General features: G+C 41.1%; 1 protein-coding gene across 3 annotated transcripts in view; it reads left to right on the top strand.

Annotated features, from left to right (window-relative positions):
- Positions 1 to 583: 583 nt before the first annotated feature.
- UBE2H (ubiquitin conjugating enzyme E2 H) overlaps positions 584 to 14422 on the top strand; it is a 100191-nt gene continuing 86352 nt past the window's right edge. For all 3 annotated transcript variants that reach the window (XM_012789208.3, XM_076006612.1, XM_012789206.3), the window contains exon 1: positions 584 to 1089. In XM_012789208.3, coding sequence (XP_012644662.1) covers positions 1037 to 1089 — 53 coding nt within the window. In that variant the 5' untranslated portion in view covers positions 584 to 1036. The remainder of the gene's footprint in view (positions 1090 to 14422) is intronic.

Genomic DNA, 14422 nt, shown 5'->3' with positions numbered 1-14422 from the left:
TCATTCACTTTGTGAAATTACTTAATACTCTGTAGAATAAGGACATTAGTACTAAATTATTTCTGGCTTTGCCACCTGCTGCCTCAACTCTAATCCTAGAAATAGTGGCCCTGTACACGTGGAGCGTAATGAATCCTGGCTTGCAAGCTCCGTGGAAGACTTGCTGTGCTTTAAAATCCCTGTAAACAAATTCTCTTCATCCAGGTGCCCTGCAGAGTACAGGGAACCTGCTAAAGTGGGGATTTCCAGATATGGGTGCCATTCTGAGTAATTGCTACCTTGGCCTCCTCCAAATCGAATAAACACCCTTTTTAACAGAGTGTATGCGAAGGAGGGTCATTACTCTACAACACATGGAAGTAATAATGTTGCCATTATTTACTTTTATCGTTTATGATGATGATAACGACACCGGCAGTTGAGCGATTAAGTATGTGGGGAAGTTGGGGGAGGGGGCAGAGAGGGCTGGGAGAGGGCTGGAGAAAGAGGAACTACATTTCCCAGAATGCTCCGGGAAAGCCCACGCCGCGGCGGCGCCCCACCCTCGCCGACTGGGTCCGCCCCCTCCGATGACGTCACAGAGGTGACGTCACGGCGCCCAGAGCGAGGCTGGGGTAGGAAGGCCGACTGAGCAGGAGTCGTCCGCTTGTAGTGGAGGCTGCTAGGAGCCGGCCAGAGGGTGAGCGGGCGAGCGGGCGAGCGAGCTAGAGCAGGCAGGAGGGAGCGTCGCGCGGCGCAGAGGCGCGCCGGGGCCGGGCCGCGGCGGAACCACAGCCGGAGAGAGGCAGCCCGAGCCGGGCGCCGCGGGGTCCCCACCCCCACTCGGCCGGACAGTGCCCGGTGTTCCCCCGTGCGGGGGGCGGCGGCGGCGGCTGACGGGACCCGACAGAACCGCGGGGGTGTTGCCACCTCCACCGAGGAGCCGGCGCGGCCGCGGGCTCCTCAAAGCCGGGGCCCGGGGCCCGTGACAGACGGGCCGAGGAAGGGAGAGAGGCGGCGGCGGCGCAGGCGACGGGGAGGCGGCGGCGGCGACACCATGTCATCCCCCAGTCCGGGCAAGAGGCGGATGGACACGGACGTGGTCAAGCTGTATCCTTCGTGGAGGGGAAATTCGGGCTGTGTGTGTGGGGCGGTGTGGGGATGCCCAGGACACCTCCTGAAACCAAGCAAGGGCCCTGGGGCACTCCAGGCCACTGTCCGAGGCTCCCCTCCCTCCCCCCAGTGCCCACGGTGGCTCCTGGACACCTCCCAGGAACCGAGAGCCTTTTCAGCTCCCCTTTTATCTGCAGCACCCCGAAATACGCGTTGTTGCTCGCTCTTCCTGCACCCCCAGTGCCCGTGACTTTTCTCCACGGCGTTTGGACTCCCAAGACGGCCTTTTTTCTTTTTGCAGGACTAGCCGCCTCACTCTCTTCCCTACCACCGGGCCCATCTTCAGGGTCTCTCTTTACTGTTTGCTCGCTCTGGATTTAGGGACCCAAGGTAGAAATTCCCGAGAGGGAAGCCTTTCTCTCTTTCTTGAACTGTCCCCATTTCTTCGGCTCACAATGCTGCTTGAACTGGGGTAACTCAAGCGACCTCCTTTATCCCTAATTCCTTTCTATATTAGGAAGAGAGTAGCCTGCTCAGGGCCCCCTCTTCTAATAAAGAGCTCTATGTGTTTTAAATCGGAGACTCTTGTTAAGCTTTCTGGTCCCTAGAAGAACCCTGCTGTTTTCCTTTGCACTGACAAAGCCTATCCCACCCTTAGTTGTCTGCAATGAGGACCCCCAGGCCCTCCAGCAAGCCACCCTCCATATTGTGGATATGACAGCTGCGGGGAGGGAGAGAAAGACGAGCTCCTGGACAAAATAGCCACTGTACTAGCCACTTAAGCAGAACTCCCTCTGTGAGGATAAGGTTCTTGGGGAATACTTGCCCAGATCTTGCCAAGTGACACCCTTTATTTCTACCCCCTCCCCCCAACTTTATGCACTCTGGAGGTTGCAGTGGGAAAGCTATAACTGATAAGAGTCCTTCAGGCAGTGGCTTTGGTTGGAGTCCAGACCGATTATTTCATGACCAGCTCGAGAAAGTGGCGAAGGTTCCTGTGACAAATCGAGGAATTTTTTTTTTTTTTAAGGAGTAATTTAGAGGGTAAGGGGAGCCCAGTGTTCTGAACAACTAATCCCTGGGAAAAGGGGGAAAGTGGGGGCCAGAGGGTGGTAGTGTGTGGAACTTGCAGTTAAAAAGTCCTGTCTCCTGTTTCTCTTTCTGCCTCATCCCCATCCCCCCACCATTTCCCCCTGTTGCAGGGTTTTGTTTATATAACTCAAGTTGTTTGGCTAAATTCTTCAGGTGAATTCCTTCTTTCTTCCTTTTATTTGTTACCGTTTCTGATTGAGTTTTACTTCTTTGTAGAGGTCAGTGATTATTGACAAATACTCAGTTACGGAATTTGCTGAAGTTTTAAAGTAGTTTTTGCAGATGGTTTGGAAGTGGGGGATGGGAGGGAAGTTGCCTGGGCAAGAGATTATTTTTTTCATAATCTTTTTAGAAATAAGCTGTTTTTCTTCTTGCTCAGGGAAAACTTGGCTAGAAATTAGGAACAGTAGATAAACTTCTAAGTTTAGGGTTTGGAGTTTAGAATTTTTGGGGGTGGAAGTCAGGATTGGAGAGAGCAAGTAATAAAGTATAATGTACCAAATATATGTCTAGGCACAAGTGAAATCAACTCTTTATGAGCTGTTTGTGGCTGTGATTGTTTTGTAAATGTGTGAAGGATACCAATAATGTTGGCTTTTCATAAGGTTGCAGGAAAACTTGTAACTATGACTGTGTGTACATTTTACACAAAGCAGTTTCGGGTCTTATTTTTGTTTAGAAACTAGGAAATGACATGGTGGCAGAATCTGAGTTATTTTTATCTTGAATTGAGAGTTACTGTGGCACCGAATGCAAATTTCTACCTAATGTTTAATTGGGATGGAGTGGGGGAGAGAATTCCAGCTGTTTTTGATCGATGTCAGATTCTCAAATTATGTACATACATATATTTTTAAAAGACTGAGGATAAAGAGGGAGGCCTAACTTGACCTGATGCCTTTTCCATACAGTGCCTTTTGTTCATTTAGTAGTTGTGGCATCTAGAATGATTACCGCATTTAGGAGTCGGGGTGTGGGGGGGGTAGAGAGGGAGAGGAAAACAGACAAAGAACAGCAGGGTGTCTTTTTTTCTCCCCCTAAGTAGCTTATTTCATAGCTTATTTTTAGTAGAAGATGAAGAAAGGCAAAGATGCATTGGCCTTCTGTTCTTTCCCCACCTTCCTTCTTTTTGACAAAAGAAAGCAGAGGCACTTTAAAATCCTAGATCTCTGAAATAGGAGAATAACCGTCTCAAGATTTAAAAGCCAGAGGTTATCTTTGTTTCATGTTTGTTATTTTCTGGTATAACGGAGTTTGGAAGTTAACATTTTCGGATTTCCTTTTGTGTGTCTGTTGTGTGGGTGAGAGATTTTTGTGGCCTCCTTTTTCTGTTGAATTCACATCAGTAGGCCCAAATGGAGCCAACAATTTTTGAGTAAGGTATATTTAGCAAAAAATTTAAAGAAAAATTCCCCAACCCTCCACTAAAATGAGTACAATTGTGTGAAAGGGACTGGAGGTGGGGTGGGGCAAGGGAGGAGGTTGAAAATGAAAGATGGTGGAGAGGAAGTAGGAAGAAAAGGTCTGAAGGAATGTACTTCTTGCCCCCAGTGCCCCTTGATGATTTCTTTGGTGTGGAGGCTGATAGCTGGTTTTGTTAGAATCTCCTGTTTCAGCCCGTTTTTGGATGTCTCCTGAGCGTAATTATACCACCACAATTTACAGCCTGGCCAGGAACCTATATAGTAGGAAAGGAGAGTAGCAGTGTTGGGGGTAGGGAGAGAAGAGGATGTGTAACTAATTGGCCACTGCCTTTCACCACCTCACTAGGTTCTTTTGGAGACACGTCTCTGGTTGCTGTTTGGAGTCAGTGATATTTCTTTTGTGATGGGTTGGTAGGAGGAGAGCTGACTCCCAAGTTATGCAGGGAGTGTGTGTTTTGCACCAATGCACTTAATAATCTGCTGGGCGATTATGTTCTGAAACTCTGACTCATTCATTGTTTCTCTTATCCTTTGCTAAGGGTTGTGCAAACCTCCCCAGGAGCCTAGAAACTGATTTACATTACTTTTGGGCCATGTAGGAATGCGTCCCAAAACAAAACTTGTAGTTAGCCCAAATCCTGTGGAATGGTCTCCTGTAGTGCTGCCATTTGTTTGCAAAGTCAGGTAGATTGGTGATCCTGTGCTACTCCCAGCCTGGCCAGCTTTGAGGTTTCCACCTCCAACCAGCTGATTATTTAGATTGTCTGAGAACTGGGACTCTGGTGACCTTAAAGCGTGATTTGCCCTAAAGGAATATCGGTTTAAGTTTTCCCTGGTGGAGGAACAAACAGCTCAGATTACACGGGTTTCCTTGTTGGTGGGGGTTACTCGTCTCACCCTGTTGCACAGCCCTGGAGATTCTTTTATCTGTGAACCAGTGGCCCCTGCTGAAGGCTAGAGCTGCTTGTTTTGGAAAAGCGTATGCAGGCAAAAGGCCGCAGGCACTGCTCCTCACTGCTCCTCACTGCTCATTGGCTGTCCTGTTACTACCCGGAAAAGGAGGAGGGGAGGAGCTACCAAACAGCTGATGGAGTGTGTGACAAGAGTGTGTTTATATACAAAAGAGGTGGGGGCTGGGGAGGGCCTGTGAGTGGTGTTACAGGAGCAAGTGTGTTTCCAAGGGGCAAAAAGAGGAGAGGAAATCTGACCTGTTATAAAATAAATGTTCAGAAAGATCACAAAAGTGGATGTGGTAATAATGGGGACTTGACATACCCCATGGTCTTAAGATTTTGGACTTTATAATACCAAGATTTCAAAGATTCTTTTTTTCAGAGGGAGTACAGTAACAAAACAGGATTCGTCACTTTAAATACACTAAACTGACTCATATGCAGGGATTCAAAAGTATGGTAGAAATGTAAGCCTCCCTTACAAAAGCTTCAAGAGTGATGATAGAAACGGGCAGTGTCTAATACTAAGTTCATTAACGGCATAAGTGAATTTTACACAATCATTGGTGTCTGCTTTAGGGTTTCAGAAGCATTCTATAACAAATTCAAACCCTCAAATGTTTGAGCACTCCCTTTGTGCCAGGCATGGTGCTTGGAGCTTAGTGAAAAATTCAGTGTAGGTGGTTGTGCTGCCTATGTAATTATTTAAAAAAATTTTTTGTAATCAGAAAGGACAGACTGTGTTTATGTTGGGTCACCTTGCTTTTTGAGTAACTTGTATTTATGCTCAGAATGAACTTTTCAAGGAATTAGGTAAAGTGAATTTTATGTGATGAGATGTATATGGGGCTCTGTACTCATATTATTTAAAAGATATTAAAAACTAAAATATTAAAATATGTAGCCATTTGTCTTTGACTTCAACTTTGGTATTTTGCTGTTAATCAGTAGATATTCCCTAAGTCAGTAGTCTTTGCTACTCTTTAATTTGTGTTCAAAGTGTAGACAATTTTGTAATCTTTTAACTAGCTCCAGTGTCAGTTGAGAACCTGTGATTTGCCTTTTGTTTTCTGTGGCCTCTGTTTTAGTGACATGATGAGATGAAGCTGGAATAGTTTTATGGTCTTCAAGTTGAAAGTTAAAGATTTGGCAACTCCCAGTGTTCTGAATTTGTCTTCCCTGCCTAGATTTTGGTGACAAATATAACATACTGGTACTTATTTTGGTTAAGCAGGAACCTACATGAGTAAGCATTCACAGCTTCAGAACATCTGATTCCTGCAGAGCAGTTCTAGTAAATTACACGCAAGCCTAAAAATTCAGCTTTTAGGGAAAAAATGTTTTGCAGATGTGACCCATAAAAGTCCCTTCCGTATTTGTGTGTGTGTTAGAACAACCTTGATTTGTTGGTTTTTATAGTGGTGCAATTTTCTTAGCCCCTTGACCTGTGTTTTGCTACATATACATTTAAAATTTGATATGTTGTTCAGTCTTAACAGATTTGATGGTTTCAGGAATCATTGGGTTTTTAGGCATGCAATTTAGACCTTACAATGCTTACCACATAATAGCTTTTTACCTGTAGATCCATAGTGTGTGTGTGTGTTTTGGTAAAATAATAAACTTACTTGGATTTTTAAAAGTAATATAAATGAGGAAAATATAGGTTATAAAAAGGGAAAGAAAACAGTCACCTGTAATCTTATTCTTTAAACAGTGGTTCTCAAGATGTAGTGGTGTTAATCACCTGAAGTTTGCTAAAAACAGGTCATGGGGCCCCACCTCTGGAGTTTTCTAATTCAGTGGATCTAGGGTGAGGTCTGAGAACTTGCAGTTCTAAGAAGTTTCCAGATGATGCTGATGTTTCTGGTCCAGGGACCACAGTTTAAGAACCATTGGCCTTAAATACTAACATTATGTGTTTTTTCTTGTCTTTTATTTTCCACGGAATATATTTGCAACCAACCTGTTGATCATACTATGTGTGTCTGCTCTGCTGCTTAATATTTTTGCAACTTTTTTTACCAGTTACAAATATCAGACATAATGAATAGTCCATGTAGTATGCCAGCCCATGGCTGTGCCTTGATCTAATTATTTGCCATTTTTCTCTGATGAATAGAATTGAAATTACCATCTTTCGGCGTGAGGCTTTTCTTTGGGTTATTTCTGTTTTCCCAAAATGGGATTCTAGATCACAGAAGGTAAACATTTGGATTATAAAATATTTAATTAAAAATCTTGGGGCCCCATACCCAGCACACTCTTATTTTGTTAGGGTGTGTTGCAGTTGGTATTGTTTGGCACTGAAACAGCCTGGCATAGTAATTAAAGATAACTTTTCGTTTCTTTGTTTAAACTTTTATGCTTTTTGTGATAATGGTGATCCTTAATTTAGACGTACTTTTGTACTTCTCAGTGTGCCTACTGTGAGTTGGTAGGTTCAGTGTGTTCATGACAGAGCTGATTGGCAAGAGCTATGGAATTAGTTTTGTTATCTTGAATTCTTTTTCCTTTTATTGTTTTTGAAATATACTTAACATACAGTAATCTGTATATATTTAAAGTGATACATTTGATAAATTTTAATGTTATGTATCACACATGAAGCCTATCACCACAATCAAGATAGGGAACATATTTATCTTCCATAAAGTTTCCTGTGCCTCTTTGTAATCCTTCCCTCTCTCCCTCCAAACATTGATCTGATTTCTGTCATATGTGATTTTTTATTTTCTTGAATTGTATATAAAGGGAATCATACAGTGTATTCTTTCTTTCACTCATAATTTTGAGATTCACTTGTTATCCTTTGTTAATTCTTATTGCTGAGTGGTACATTTTGTGTATATACCACAATTTTAGGTATTCACTTTTTTTGAGTGGTTTTCAGTGATATATATTCACTTCTTTTTTTTTCTTTCTTTTTTTTTGAAACAGTATTAGCTTTGCTGCCTGGGTAAGTGCAGTGGCATCATCATAGCTCAAACTCCTGCAACCTCAAACTCCTGGGCTCAAGCCATCCTCCTGCTCAACCTCCCAAGTAGACAGGAGTATAGGTTCTTACCTCGATTCCTGGCTAATTTTTCCATTTTTAGTAGAGACGGGGGGGGGGGGGGGGGGGGTGGTGGTGGTGGTCTCTCTCTTGCTTAGGCTGGTCTTGAACTCTTGAGCTCAAGCTCTCCTCTGGCCTCCCAGAATGTTAGGTTTCACTTCTTTTTTTTTTTTTTTTGCTTTCACTTAATACTTGATGGCGTTTAGGTTATTTCTAGTTTGGGGCTATTATAAATAAAGCTGCTGTGAATGTTTGTATGGACATATGCTTTCTTTTCCCGGCTAAGAGAAATAGCTGGATCATGTGGTAGGTATATTTAACTTTTTAACAGGTAGCTTGAATTTGAGTTTTCTGATGATGGTCCGTATTTCATACACAAGGAAAATGTTGACATTAAACTGTTGTTTCAATTGTGTATTTTGGATGAATCACTTTAACTTGCTCTTAAAGCACTGATTTTCAACCTACTTCTGTTAAAGCTGGTTTTGTAGCTGCTTTTCTCTCCTTTCCCATTTGAAATCAGTGAATTCAATTTTTATTGTGGGCCAGGTGTGGTGACTCAAACCTGTAATCCCAACACTTTGGGAGGCCGAGGTGGGAGGATCACTTGAGGTCAGGAGTTCATAACTAGCCTAGGCAACATAGTGAGACCCCCATTTCAACAAAAACAAAATTAGCTGGGCATGATGATAAGCACCTGTAATGTTTACTAAGGAGGCTGAGTTGGGAGGATTGCTTGAGCCCAGGAATTCGGGGCTACAGTGAGTGTACTCCAGCCTGGGTTGCAGAGTGAGATTCTGTCTCAAAAAATTGAAATTTTCATTGTGAAATATTTTTGTGGCTCTTTGAAATGGCACTTTAGGAATTATGGGTCACAGACAAATGTTTTATTTATGTATTTGCTAGTAAGATTATTCCTATGTGAATAGGGAAGTACACTTTTCTTTTTGTATTTATTTATAAGAATTTTTTTTAACATAACATTGGCTTAGCATCTCCAGTGAAGTTTATGGCAGTTTATGTAGGACTCAGTTGAAGTCTAAATAGTATCTTCAGTTTTCATATAGAATAAACTCAGGTGTAAGGAACCAATAGCAACTCAGTGGCAGAGCTAGAAACAGAGTCTAAGAGTTAGGATATCCTTTAATAACTTTCCTGGAATTTTTTTTTTTTTTTGAGAGAGTCTCGCTTTGTTGCCCAGGCTAGGGTGAGTGCCATGGCGTCAGCCTAGTTTATAGCAACCTCAAACTCCTGGGCTCAAGCAATCCTGCTGTCTCAGCCTCCTGAGTAGCTGGGACTACAGGCATGCGCCACCATGCCCGGCTAATTTTTTTTATATATATTAGTTGGCCAATTAATTTCTTTCTATTTATAGTAGAGATGGGGTCTTGCTCTTGCTGAGGTTGGTTTTGAACTCCTGACCTTGAGTGATCTGCCTGCCTTGGCCTCCCAGAGTGCTAGGATTACAGCCGTGAGCCACCACCCCCCTCGCCGGGCCTCCTGGAATTTTTTTAAAGTTAATTTTTAATGAAATGGTGTTTAAAAATTTTTTTTGACATCTTATGAGTTATTTGATAGGTTACTTAATAGACATTGCCCTAATAAACAATTTGACATTGCTTTGTAATAGTTATTACTGTCCTATTTTCTGACTAATTATAAACATTTGGATTTATATAATCAGTGTTTAAAAAATTAACATCTTACGAGTGACAGCTGGAACTTGTCAGTCATTTGGCTAAGAAAAAGATGACCTAGTGTATACCTGTTGTAGGTTGGAGTCAGTGACAATATGTTCACTGGGTAGGCCGTTTCAGTAGTCAGACACAGGGACAGTTCCCTGAACATGTAAATTAGAGTGTATTATTTTCTAATTGCCAAAGTGTAATTCAAATGCAGTGTAGAAGCCTTTGAAGACACAGAGAAGGCAGTTCATGCTTTTGAGAGGCTGGTATTGCGTTAGTGGTTCTCAGCTGGGTATCACATTTGAGAAGAATTGTATTTTTATGGACAGGTACTATGGTTGTGTAATTTCTTCTCTGTACCTCTCCAGATGCTTGAGGACAGTATCTGGTTGTTTGCAGGCTGGTGCTTGTGGTATCTGCCTGTGTCCAGCAGAGCCCAAATCCTCAAGAGCCAGGCAGGAAGCCCTGCCAGAGCAGCTGTATGCTTACGAAGGATGAAGGATCCTTTTTGCCTTCCCGTGCTTTGTAGGTATGTAGGGCATTAGGTAGACAATGTGAATAGATGCTACTGATCTTCTGACCTGGCCCTGCAGTCAAGGAAGAGGAGGAAGCCTTTGTGAAGGGGAGAAGCTTAGCTGGGCATTGCCATCCTCAGAAAGACAGGCATGGCTGCTGGGTCTGTCCCTGGACTCATAAAAGTGACTGGGCTGTAGCGCTTGGAGGAAGCATATTTAAAGATCAAGAATATTGCTTAATTGGTTGAGAATGGAATCTTTGTCTTCTGTTCAACCTCCTGGTTTCTAACTTTTCAACCATATTTAGGGAAGCATTATGTATGAAAGAAGATATTCCCTACATATGAAATAATGTTATTAATGTTAAATTATGCATTTCTTAGTATTAGGCAAACTTTTTCTTTCTTTTTTTTAGAAGACATAATGCAGTTATAGGCAAACTTTTTCATGTATCAAGGTTTTCTCATGTATACTTTTCAAGGTTTTTTTGGATTATAAAATCTTAGTTGAGGTAACATAAATAGAAAACTAGATACAAAGTGTGCCTGGTTCATGTTACTTCACAGGCAATTGGACTGCCACTCAGCATAGTGAAAAATAAGTTGTTTTGTGCAAATGGTGCCAGAAAAACTTTGGTTATCTGGATTTTGTTTTTCAATCAAGATGACTTTATATTGCATAGACAGTTCCTGAAAGGTTGATAAATTTAAACATTCCAAATTTGGTTGAGTGCTTCCTTTATAACATTTATCTGTAGAAGTTTTGATTCAGTTAGTCATGTCAGTAAGAGATCACCAAGTGTAATATAGTTGGATATGTTTCTCACGGTCTTACAGATTGCTGGATGTTTAGTGCCTTTTTGCTAATCCTTGTATCTAAATCTGTAAATTAATTAGTCTCCTTGGCAACAAAGCTTAAAACTACATAACCCTTTTTATTTTATTCCAAAAGAAAGTAACACTGGGTTTGGGTTTTTAATTAAGAAATGGTCCTTTATGCTGGGCATGGTAGCATACACCTGTAGTCCCAGGTGCTTGGGAGGCTGAGGCGGGAGGGTCACTTGAGCCTAGGAGTTTGAGGCTGTAAGTGTACTATGATTGCATCTGTGAATAGCCACTATACTCCAGCCTGGGCAACATAGTGAGACACTGTCTCTAAAAACAAATGTTACCTTTTATATAGACTTAGGTTTTAGGTTCTTACAACTGTAAATTGTACTTGCTCAGATCACTAATGGAAACTAAGAGAGCCTACAATGAAAATAATCCTGTGATATAGATCTTGGACAGTTTAGATTTTTAAAACAAATTATATATATTCAAATGGATGAATACAGGAGGGAAATGTATTTTAAGTGCTTGTATTTTCTGACAGGAGTCTCAGCTCTTTATCTTAACTTGGTGTCTGATGTTAATGTTGCTTTTGACAACATTATGCTAACACATAGAACACAATACATGTTTGGTAAAAGCAGCATCAAGTGAAGGGGGGAAAAAGCACTGATCTTGGCACCACAATTTGGCATTATTAGCATCTGTTAACTTTACAAACCTGAATCATTCCATTCTCCACAACCACCTTCTTGATAATAAATAAAGGAAAAAAATCTTATATTTTGCCCCTCTGTTCATTTGTATCTTTAAAGATTTCAAACAAAAATAAAGCACCTTTATTTGTTGTTGGAAGGAGAGGAAGTAGGCCTTTGAGCGTGTTCTTTAGTTGAATTATCTGGATTGCTGCCCATTTCTCCTGGCACTAAAGAACAGTGGTTCTTGAAAGCTGTCTTTGATTATCACATACCATATATTTGAGTATACCTGTGTTGTCTGTCACGCTGTTGTAAACACTTAATTGCCTCTATTTTTCTTTCCACAGGCTCCTGGATTAATATAGTTAGTAACCACATTCTTTTATCTTTGAGTAATTACTGTGACTTTTCCCTTATTTGAGATTTAGCTAAGAGTTTTATAAGAAGTAAACTATGATATATCAGGAAGACTATATTGATTTATAAAGACTATAATTTCATTTTCATAAATTGTATATTTTCAAGTCTATGTATCTGTTTTCTGTTAGTGTTCTTAGCTTGGACTTTGATTTCTAGGAATCAAGCAAGACAAACTCACTGGCTGGAAACTACCTTTAGATTAATTACACAGTCACACGCACACCCCTGTCCCCCTTTGGAGAAAAGGTATTTCCAGATCCTTTACAGTATCTTATATTTAAGCTTAATTAAAAGTAGTAGGAAAGCAAAGTCTTTGTTTCTGGGAGCTTGACAGTCAAAGTATACTTGGTTTATTTTACTTTGTGGTTTGGCAATTATATATCAAACTTTATCCTAAAAATGTATAGTAGTTTACAACTTTATGTATCCTTTGAATGTCAAAATAGCAGACAGCACCTCCAGTTTGCCTTAACTATGTCAGTGAAGTCAGATACCATGGAACTTTACACCTGAATTTTGTGTTTTTATTCTTTAGAGATCCTGGTCTCTACTTGCCTCTGAAGAATTTGGTTTTTCTAGGCCGGGCGCTGTGGCTCACGCCTGTAATCCTAGCTCTTGGGAGGCCAAGGCGGGCGGATTGCTCAAGGTCAGGAGTTCAAAACCAGCCTGAGCAAGAGCGAGACCCCGTCTCTACTATAAACAGAAAGAAATTAATTGGCCAACTGATATATATATATAAAAAAATGAGCCGGGCATGGTGGTGCATGCCTGTAGTCCCAGCTACTCGGGAGGCTGAGGCAGAAGGATCACTCGAGCCCAGGAGTTTGAGGTTGCTGTGAGCTAGGCTGACGCCACGGCACTCACTCTAGCCTGGACAACAAAGTGAGACTCTGTCTCAAAAAAAAAAAAAAATAAAAAAAAAAAAATAAAAAAAAAAGAATTTGGTTTTTCTAAGCTAGTTGTATACAGTCTGGCCAGTTTGTGAGATTCAGAAACTGCTAATGGACTGTGTCTTCAAGGTGGGAAATCTAGAGATCTCCATCACCTAGCATCCTCCTGTCCCCTTCAGGCAAGGTAAATAGGAGTGGTCCCCTGGCACCAGGGGAGCTTGTTTGCAGGATTAAGTTTTAGCTCTTTTGCATCTTATAATTCAAAGAATGACTAATGAAATACTGTGTCTACTTGTACTTAGTCTCTACTTTTTTTGGTGACCTGGTATATATATAATATATATACACACTCAAGCCTTTGAACTCCAGAGTAGCTGGGACTACAGGCTCTCACCACGACACCAGCTAATTTTTCTATCTGTAGTAGTGAGATGGGGTCTCACTCTTGCTCAAGTGATCTTCCCGCCTCGGCCTACCAGAGTGCTAGGATTATAGGCATGAGCCACCGCGCCCGGCCTAAAGTTAAAATTTAGTAGATATTAGACTTACGTAGATTTTAGCATGTTTTTATATTAATACTTGGAGAAAACCTGGACTGCAAATAGTAGTATTACAAAGCAATGGTTGCTTTCTGAATGTAAGGGGCTGTTTGTGGGGAAGTTAATAATCATATTCTCTCCAGGCAATATCATTTGTGGCATTTTTTTTTTTTTTTTGAGACAGTCTCATTCTGTTGCCTGAGCTAGAGTGCTGTGGTGTCAGCCTTACTCACAGCAACCTCAAAGTCCTGGGCTCAAGCGATCCTCCTTCCTCGGCCTCCTAAGTAGCTGGGACTACAGGCATGTGCCACCATGCCCGGATAATTTTTTGTATATATTTTTAGTTGTCCAGCTAATTTCTTTCTTTTATTAGTAGAGACAGGGTCTTGCTCTCGCTCAGGCTGGTCTTGAACTCCTGAGCTCAAGCGATCCTCCCGCCTCAGCCTCCCAGAGTGCTAGGATTACAGGTGTGAGCCACCGTGCCTGGCCATTTGTGGCCTAAACAGTTTAAGAAGTACTAATGCTTGGCTGTACTGCTTCAGATTAGGAGAGTAAACTCTGGTAACTTTGTTTTTATTATTGATAGAAAAAAATGGAGGCAAAAGTTGAAAGAATGCTTTTCATCTGTGACTTAAAACATGAGTTTTACTAGTAGTCACATTTGTTATGTGAAAAATAAGAACATAGCCTGATAATGTCTTAGCTAATCTTGTTTATGAATATGAGATTCATAAAGAAAAAAATGACTTAGTAGGTTTTATTTATTTTTTATTTTTTTGAAACAGAGTCTTGCTCTGTTCTGGTTGCTCTTTACGACAAATTAGATGGCATTTCATCTTGTATTCCTGTAAGTTGTTGGAATTGTATGTGCCTTGTCAATAATTTAAAAATAAGCCCTATAAAAATGTCTGATTTATCAGCATAGAATGGCAGCATGCTGTTCTCCTTCAAAATTTTATGTATTTAATTACTTAGATTATATTTTGTTTTTTTAAGGTGATAAACTAGGAGATAGGGGGATAATTGATTAAAATAATATGCTTAGAGTCAGGATAGGACCTGTTAGAGTTTGAAACAGTTCAGTACTTGAGCATTTAAGTATTTTACTCTCCTTTCAGTGATCTTAGATATTTTAAATATATTTTGCAAGAAATTTAGTTTCCAACAACTTCATGATCTTTAAACGTTGAGTGTCTGTAGTGAATCGGTTTTGCTTCATGTTAGTAGCA

Source organism: Microcebus murinus, chromosome 9 (genome assembly GCF_040939455.1).
Source record: "Microcebus murinus isolate Inina chromosome 9, M.murinus_Inina_mat1.0, whole genome shotgun sequence".
NCBI classification, from domain to species: domain Eukaryota; kingdom Metazoa; phylum Chordata; class Mammalia; order Primates; family Cheirogaleidae; genus Microcebus; species Microcebus murinus.
The sequence above is the reverse complement of the archived record's forward strand: the minus strand, read 5'-3'. Positions and strand labels throughout refer to the sequence as shown.